General features: G+C 44.8%; 1 protein-coding gene across 1 annotated transcript; it reads left to right on the forward strand.

Moving 5' to 3' along the window:
- Positions 1 to 153: 153 nt before the first annotated feature.
- Positions 154 to 4,458, forward strand: LOC106588338 (proteasome subunit beta type-4). The gene is made up of 7 exons (XM_014177216.3): positions 154 to 400; positions 939 to 1,145; positions 2,794 to 2,940; positions 3,246 to 3,327; positions 3,711 to 3,827; positions 3,958 to 4,046; positions 4,294 to 4,458. The coding sequence occupies exons 1-7, from the start codon at positions 285 to 287 to the stop codon at positions 4,304 to 4,306; spliced, it is 771 nt and encodes a 256-aa protein (XP_014032691.1). The 5' UTR covers positions 154 to 284; the 3' UTR covers positions 4,307 to 4,458.
- Positions 4,459 to 9,345: the final 4,887 nt, after the last annotated feature.

A 9,345-nucleotide genomic window follows, 5' to 3' on the forward strand; every position in this document is an offset into this window, starting at 1 on the left:
AACGTCGCCTTCTAAACACTGGAAACGTAAACCTGATCTAGTGCAATTTAACTCCACTCTGATTTTACTCCTTTCCTTTTGACTAAATCATCGAATATTTATAATAAAACTAACAGTTATTGATGAGTTTCTTGTTTTATTTATTATACCTCGGGTTAAGGTTTACATGTGGTTATAAATAAGAGACATAACGTTTGGGTTTTGTTAGAATTGTCTGCTTCCTGTATCCCATAATTCCATATTCTTTGCATCAAGCTGTGTCGTCACATCCGCACATTTGTAACATGGATCCAAGCGGTTTGAAGCTCAATTTCTGGGAGAATGGACCAAAACCCGGACAATTTTATTCGTTTCCTGGCAGCAGTTTAGCCCCAGGATGCGGACCTATCAAACACACTCTGTAAGCAAATCCTTTTGAGTGGAGATCCCTAATAATGTCATCCCACTTTCGATTTCCTCGGTACGCTGCAGTGCTGTATCATCATGGTGGAGCTAGCCGATGTAGTTAACGTTAGCTCACTGACTACTGCACTATTATTCAGTTGGGCTACTAGTTAGCGCGTGAACATATTCAGTTTAGCTATCTTATTCTATTTCGCACAAATTGACTGACGTGATAAGTTGCCCATCTATGCCTCGCCAGTTATCTACCTTATCATATTGCGCTTATGGGTAACTAATGCTAGTATGACATGGCAGTGAGGTAGCTATCTAGCTAACAAACTCACCACCATAAAGGATGCTGTAGAATCATAGAAGCATATTATGTAGCTAGTCCTACTCCCGCCATATATGTCCTACTCCCGCCATATATGTTATATTTGCGCGTGCATGAGTCTAAATGGACGTTCAACATGCATCCCTCTGTATTGCATTTTTAGTGTTACGTTAGCTTTCCCATGACAAACTATCTACATTTTTCCCTCCCCAAACTTTAGAAACCCCATGGTGACGGGAACATCAGTGCTGGGAGTGAAGTTTACAGGTGGAGTCATCATCGCAGCTGACATGCTGGGCTCCTATGGTTCCCTGGCACGGTTCCGTAACATCTCTCGTCTCATGAAGGTGAACGACACCACCATCCTGGGCGCTTCCGGCGACTACGCAGACTACCAGTACATGAAGCAGATAATCGAACAAATGGTGTAAGTTTGAGGTTTCTTTCAGAAAGATCTGATATGCTGTCTTGGTCCTTCATGGCGAATATTTACATTAATGTTTTAAAAGTATATATTTTAATGTATTTATTGTAGACTCTTGTTAAAAGGCACATACACAGAAAATGGAGTAGTTCATGATAATAGTGTGGTTTTAGAAAGGAGAAACAGCAAGATGCCCTCAGCTTTGTATGCTTAACTCAGTGACATTGGCACACAGAAGCAGATCTGACTATCTCTGTCAATGACATCAGTGCGTTTGCATATGCTAGTGTCAACATTCTTTATATACAGATATTATCCATTGACAGAAGTATATGCACAACATGAGAGGAAATAATTAAGGAATGAGGTTGCGTTAAACTCCAACTTTTTTCCCTGATCAGCCAATTGAAAGTTGCTTGGATGAGGTCTTTACTAGAAGGGAATACATTTCAGATGCGAGACCTCTTTTTCCAAGCAGTACCTTGTGAAAGGGATGAGGATTAAGCTTATTTTCCCTAGGTACCACATAACCGCTTCTAGCCGAACGTAATTGTAAGTAGAAAAATAACAAAGTCCTAGGCAGGTTGTGCTTTTGTTGGACGTCTTGGAATGCACCATCCCCCAACATTTCTGAATGTGTTTTATTGTTGTTTTTCTTCCTCCAGATACATTTGGAGATTAAGGAGTACATTTTCTTCCAATAGACAATTTTTAAAAAACAATTTGTTAAAAATGTAACCTTAATTTAACTAGGCAAGTCAGTTATGAACCAATTCTTATTTACAATGACGGCCAAACCCGGACGACGCTGGGCCAATTGTGCGCCGCCCCATGGGATTCTCAATCACGCTGGATGTGATACCAGCTTGGAATTGAACTAGGGACCGTAGTGATGCCTCTTGCACTGAGATGCAGTGCCACTGAGATGCCCCGCTGTGCCATTCGGGAGACCAGGTGGTGCTACAGGGAGCATTGAACTGGAAAAAAAATTGTGGAATGGTGTTCATTTTAACCACTGAAAAACGCAATTGAAATGAATTAATACATTCATTTATGTACATCTGTTTCTTTAGTTTTTTTACATCTTTAAAGAATTTGTAAAAATGATTTGAGTACAATATTTTGCAAGGAGGGATACATTTGTACACCCAGATATCTAAAATGCTGGACCGCTGGGATATGTAACGGAATACATTACTCTCGTCTATTGTTCAGTGGTAGTAATGCAGACTTCCAATTTGGTCTTGTATCTTGCAATTTTGCTAAAATCATTAAAGATATCTAAAAGGTGGGGGAAAGAGTGAGAAACAATCTGGAGGAATAATATGTCATCAGTATAGAGATGTGATATTTGGTGCTATAGATTGTAATGGGATCATAGCAGACTGACTATGGGTTTGAGAGAAGGCAATTAACAATGAAGAGGACATCCTTGGTGTGCACTTCTGGAGATGTTTGCAGATTGGAGTATAGGGTCTGGATCATTGATACAAAGTATAATAATGGGTTTTAAGGAGATTGGGGAAGGCTCTTTTTGTTTTAATGGTTTCTGGCAATAAGGAGTAATTTCCCTCACTTGGAGTGCTGAAACCTTTGCTTGGTTATCTCCCTGAGGACCACCACTGATCAGGTCTGTGTGTTTGCGTCCCAGGATCGACGAGGAGCTCCTGGGGGACGGTCACAGCTACAGCCCCAAAGCCATTCACTCCTGGTTGACACGGGTAATGTACAACCGCCGCAGCAAGATGAACCCACTGTGGAACACTGTGGTCGTTGGTGGATTCTACAATGGCGAGAGGTGGGATGATTTTTCAGCATCTTTAACTAGTCATTTTTTGTCCTTATCAGAAGTTATGCCAAGACATGGAAGTCTTGAAATTGCTTAGCAATTTAGGAGTGCCGTTGACAATGTTATCATGTTAGATTGAATAGTTTAACCATGACCGTGTTTTAAACCATGACCCTGGTTAGTTTTTGCCTTTTAACAAACCTCATACCATGGTCTTGATGTTAACATCAAACTGGCTTGAGACCTGCAGCTATAAATATTGTAACTAGCTCCATCAAAATAAATGCATAACTTGTCATCTTGTATTTCTCTAGCTTCCTGGGCTACGTGGACAAGCTGGGTGTGGCCTATGAGGCACCTACAGTGGCGACAGGGTTTGGTGCTTACCTGGCCCAGGTGAGGACAAATAAGCTAATGAACACACATGAGGGGACTACTACTGAGAGTCAGTAATAACTTCTATACATTTCATAGTTTAGAATGGCATCTTTATCCGATCGGATAAAGATGCCATAGTTTCTATTCTCACGATTGGCTAAAGTAGTCATTTATTTTTAAAGTCGTCGAGCTACACGTTCATATAGAAATAGTGGCAACCCCTTCGGGGATAAGAAAAGGAATGAGTATAATTTGAAGTAATCTGTACTGCATGATGCGTCTGCATCAAATTCTGATGTTACTTCATGGTAATACTGTATGTGAAAATGAATGTTGGAGTTCAACACGGACCCTTGCAGTACGTATGGGTTTGTTTAAGGTTATTCTGTGTGTCCATGCAGCCCCTGATGAGGGAGGTGGTGGAGAACAAGGTGGAGATCACTAAGGATGAGGCGCGGGCGCTGATTGACCGCTGCCTTAAAGTGCTGTACTATCGCGATGCTCGCTCTTACAACAGGGTGAGTCGTTAAGTCTCGTAACACTCCTGAATTTTAATTAGTTATTTTCAACAGCATATAGTGAATGTTTGTTTTTGAAGCTACCAGTCTCATAGCTATTTGTGACATGACTGATGTGACTGTTTTTTAGCATGAGATTGCCATTGTGACAGAAGAAGGTGTGGAGATTGTTGGCCCCTTGTCCTGTGAGACCAACTGGGAAATTGCCCACATGGTCAGGTAGGTTATAGCCACATGACTCATCGTGACTGTCTAGTCAGAAGTGTCCAACAAGGTCCGTGAAGTTGGCATGTTTAGTGTACTTGTGTGTAGTACATCACTTGATAGGAAATTGTTTTTAAAGCTGCTGTCACTTGTCCTAAATTGATCATAACATTTAACTGAAAAGATGCTGTGTGAAATAATCCACAACGTATGTGCCTGTATCTCATGTGATATGAACATGTCATTTTCTTTTCTTTTGCAGTGGGTTTGAATGAGGACGATGTTGGCGATTCAGGACTGTACGTTAAGCCACACTATCAGTCTGTTCCATGACATTCTAAAATGTTAGTGCTTTAATAAGACTGCTATGTAACCAATTTAGTTTTTCCCCCTTTTGTAATATGAAAAATAAATGTACATTTCTGAATGGGTGTGTTAATTAAACTTGAATGACAATCAGGCTTAAAATAAATCTGGTGAAGTTCTGAGAAATTAGATGTATATACTGTAATTGGAAAGGTCCACACACAAGCAGAGCTAAAGGTTCTTGGGGGGGAATAAGACACCTAAACACTTGTTTTTGGTTCAACCATACAGAACTGCACCGTTAGTACCTCAAAGGAAAACCCACCATTAAAGCAGGCTTGATGCTTTATTTGTTATTTAAAGATGGAAAATAAAAATGTAAATGAGCCCAGGGGTAGGATGTAATCCAAGAGAAAGCAGTCAGTAAGGCATTGAGATTTCCTTGGAACGCATGGTTGGTTTTCTTGAGGTAATTTATCACTGTGGACAGGATTTCTTTAAAGGCTAGATCACTTTCAGTACATAAACAAAAAGTAGATCAAATGAAGCAATGTCTGTCCACTTACGTGATAAAAATAGAGAAGCCGGTCTTTGGAGGATATATTGGCACGGGTGTTAGGTGAAGCATACATTTGTTATTTAGCAGACACTCTTATCCAGAGCAACTTACAGTAGTGAGTGCATACTGGTTCCCCCGTGGGAATCAAACCCACAACCCTGGTGTTGCAAGCGCCATGCTCTACCAACTGAGCTACAAGGGGCCATACATTCAAGTGAGTGAAGTTAAATATATCAAACAATCCCTACTAGAAGTGACATTTTGATCCCTATAAAAAAACTCTCCCCAATTTCATATACAATTTGGTAGTTTAGTCTTGTCCCATCGCTGCAACTCCCCTATGGACTCGGGAGAGGTGACGGTCGAGAGCCATGCGTCCTCCGAAACGACCCTACCGAGCCACACTGCTTCGAAACACTGCTCGCTTAATCCTTGAAGCCAGCCGCACCAATGTGTCAGAGGAAACACTGTCCAGCTTGCAGGCGCTCCCGGCCTGCCACAACGAGTCGCTCACACATGTCGCTACACCCGTAATAACATCTGCTAAATGTGTATGTGACCAATTTAAAGCGCGATGGGACAAGGAAATCCCAGCCGGCCTAACCCGGACGACGCTGGACCAACTGTGCGCCGCATCATGGGTCTCCCGGTCACAGCACAGCCTGAGATCAAACCGATGCAGTGCCTCAGACCGCAACATTTTGATCTCTAAGCCAGCCTATGAATGACAGTTTCAATCAATTCTAAGAAGTTTGAGTACAAGTTATTTACAAAGTCTTTAGTCTACAGTGTTGATGGAAAGAGACTGATTAATTGCATAAAACAGGTTAGTCATATTTAATATGATTTAACCTTAGGGTTACACGTAAGTCAAAAACGTGTACCACAGCAGCTTGCGATAGAAAATGTACAAAAACACTTCATTATGTGAATGTTCCACCCACAAAATAGCAAAAGTTACCTCACCTTCCCAAGCGAAAGGAATGAATGTGTGCGCACTTAACAGGGGTTTGGTAAATTCTCCAGAGCTATATCATCTCTGCTTCAAATGTCATGATTCCCTTGGTTTGAAACAGTGTTGAATGATCCAAGTTCGTAGTCTCTACTGTGAGTTGCGTGTCCGCAAATTATCAATCTCAGTTTCCTCAAAGCCATGGAAAGATTCCAGATCGCTGTCCTTCTCAAACACCTGTTTAAGAGCTTGAGGGTTGGGTGTCGGCGAGGGCAAGGTGTACTCAGACGTAGTGTCCGAGACCACCCCTTTGTCCTCTGGCTCCACTTTCATTAGCACTTCAGAGCTCCTCTTTGCCGACTTTGCTTGAGAAAGCCCGACCAGAGCCTCGGTCAGGCTCTGTGCCAGTTCAGCTGGACCTTCCTCTCCTTCCTCCTGTGGCGGTGTGCTGACCATCATGAAGGACTGCTGGAGGATCTTGGGCTGCGTGGCCAAGCACGAGACCACGTCACCCAGACATTCCACCAGAAGTAGAGCCAGGTCGCCCGGCCCCAGAGCCACAGCTCCTTCATTCTGGGTGTGCATCTCGCACCAGCGGGCCTGCAGGAACTCCTTCATAACAGGCACTACGCACAGCTCCAGGGGCTGCAGGCGGCAGGAGCAGCCGATGGGGATCACTGCCGGCAGGGTGTTGCTGCTGTTGAGAGCGGCCAGGAAGTCATTGGCCAGGTGGCCGTGGTGGGTGTCCATGATCAACAGACCTTTTCCCCCCGCCTGGGGGTTCACGTGCTTCTGCCACACCTTAGAGAGCCACAGCTGGAGCCGCTCGTCGTCCGTAAAGCCCTCCGGGCGCGCCTCCAGGAAGACAGAGTTCGGGATGGCCTTGTGGAGGTGTGGAGGGTTGCCTTTGAGGAACACCATGGTGGGCAGCATGGTGCCATCGGCCAGCCCTGCTAGGACCACCTCTATCAGGGGCTCCCCGGTGCCGATCAACTGGAACGCCTCAGGGCTCGTCTTGAGCTTATCCAGGTCCAGGAACACAGAGAGCTCGTCGACACATCCCATGGAGGGTGGCCGGAAACCGACATCTTTGACCTGCTTGCAGACAAAGCGAGTGAAGATGCGGACGCTCTCGTAGACGTTGCGCGGCAGCGGGCGCTTGGCCGAGCAGGTGGCCTGCAGGCTGAGGTTGTGGCGGAGCATGAACTCCACAGCCCACTCGTAGAACTCACCGATCTCGTGCGACTCCTCCAAGGCCTGTGTGGCTGTCTGGAGCAGGTTTTCCTCTGTGACTGGCAGCTGCTGTTCCCGCTGGCACATGACCCACTCTGCGATGCGGTCCGTGCTCCAGATCCAGTCTTTCTGGAGGCGCTGGTTCTCCAGCTGCAGCATCCAGTCCTGGATGAGCTCTGGCTGGGTGCCAAAGCGCAGGGACGCCTGGGGGAAGCCGCTGCATAGGGCGTAGAGCAACACCTTCAGCTGGCGCAACGTCAATTTGGTTGCCCCTTCTTTCCTGGATTTGCCCATCCTGGCCTCTCCTCCATGGAACAGCTCTCCGTTGGACCCGTGGGACTCCACTGCCTGGGGTTCCATCACATGGCCCAATCCTCCGACCTTGGGGGTTGTCCAGGCACCATTGGATGGAGCAGTGGAGGGCATGGTTTTATTAGGACCAAGGACCGTGATAGTCATGCTGGGCTTGGAGTATAGGAGTGGTTTGATCGAGAGCTGGGTGGAACTATTGCCAGCTGGTAGCAGATGGATAGGCACAAAGGACCCACCTTGACCCGGGCTGATTTCCGTAATTACAAAGCTACAGGAGGAACGAAAACAAACATGTTCATTATTACATTTTTCAGGCAGCTCAGTCAATGACACACACATTTGATAATGCAGCAATGGAGTGTCACAGTGCTACCAATGTGTAAATAGACTTGAGAGCCAACTCCAGGTCTGTCCAGCAGTAAGTCATTTCACTCAATATGTAAGAGGATACTAAATACCTTTGAGAAGCCTCCTCGGGAACTTCTGGATGGAAAAAAGAAACATGAGAAAGGTTGTCATATAGAAAAGTTTGACCTTATACAAAGATACTTAAATATCAGAAGGTGGAACTCAAAACAATGTCTGGTCCCGTGTGGCTCTGTTGGTAGAGCATGGCGCTAGGTTTGTGGATTTGATTCCCATGATTCTCTGGATAAGAGCGTCTGCTAAATGACTAAAATGTAATGTAATTACCTTCCACCTCCGGCTTGTTGAAGCTTGCAGCATCATGGTCTTGGTGATCCACCAGATGGTTGGCCATCATATCTCCGACCTTGGTCTTGTAGTTACACGACGTGCACCTCATCTCATCCATTCTGACATGGGACCAACAGAGGGTTCAGAGTAGTCGGTATTAAATAAAAACACACTACATTCAGTTAAATACTGCTCAAAAAATTCAGACTAAATGATTGTTACCTTGGGTATGACTCGTACATGGCCAGATATTGGGTGGTGCTCTTACGAGTCACGTGGTTACTGCAAGTGAAAAGAGACAACCTGTCTCATACACCTTTTTCCAATCGCACACATAATTTCAATGACCTTCAATGGAAGAAATCATTTGGGAAATCTTCAGTTGACAAAATCTTGGTGTTGAGTGACATCACTCACTTGATCATGTGGTTGGCATAGGCGCGGGAGCAGCAGGTGCAATAACGACACAAGGAGCAGTGGACGTAGGTGGGGAAGTGGTTGGCAAAGTCGGGAATCTTAAAGGCGCACTCCATGCAGTTCTGTTGGGCCAGCGATGCACTGTGGGGAAGGAGGTGAAATGAAGGCAGAGGCAGGTTACCCATAGTGCACAGCGATGGAATGTCCAAGCTTATCCATTTTACACATTCAACACTGCTCCAAATTATAAACTGTCAACAGTTTTACGACAAAGCTAAACACTTTGTTTACAGTATTTATTTAAACACAATGGAGTCTGAACAAAGCTTGGAGTCAATTCCATTTCAAGTCAATCAAATCAGGGGGAAAAATGTCAACCCTCTTCTACCTCATCTGGAACTTAGTGAGCAGCTCCATCAGGCTCTCGACAGGCTTCTTCTTGGGCTCGGGTTTTTGGGGAGCAGACGGAACGTCAATCACTTTGGAGGGCCGGAGGTCTCCTCGGCCAGAAGACTCCTGATGGAAGTACTGCTTACCCTGCAGCGCGTAGGCCCTGATGGTCACCTGGAACAGAGAAATATTCTTAGACCACTCTACTAATATACATTACTAATATTCCCATTATGCACAGGGAAAATGCATACATCACAGCGATAGATTTTCCCATCACAGAGAAAGTACAGACAAAAATGCAGATTATAAACTGGGTGGGTCGAGCCCTGAATGCTGATTGGCTGACTGCCATGGTATATTAGACAATATACCACGGGTATGACGTAACATTTTTACAGCTCTAATTACGTTGGTAACCAGTTCATAATAGCAATAAGGCACCTCTG

This window comes from Salmo salar, chromosome 27 (assembly GCF_965601325.2).
Source record: "Salmo salar chromosome 27, fSalSal1, whole genome shotgun sequence".
Lineage (NCBI taxonomy): Eukaryota > Metazoa > Chordata > Actinopteri > Salmoniformes > Salmonidae > Salmo > Salmo salar.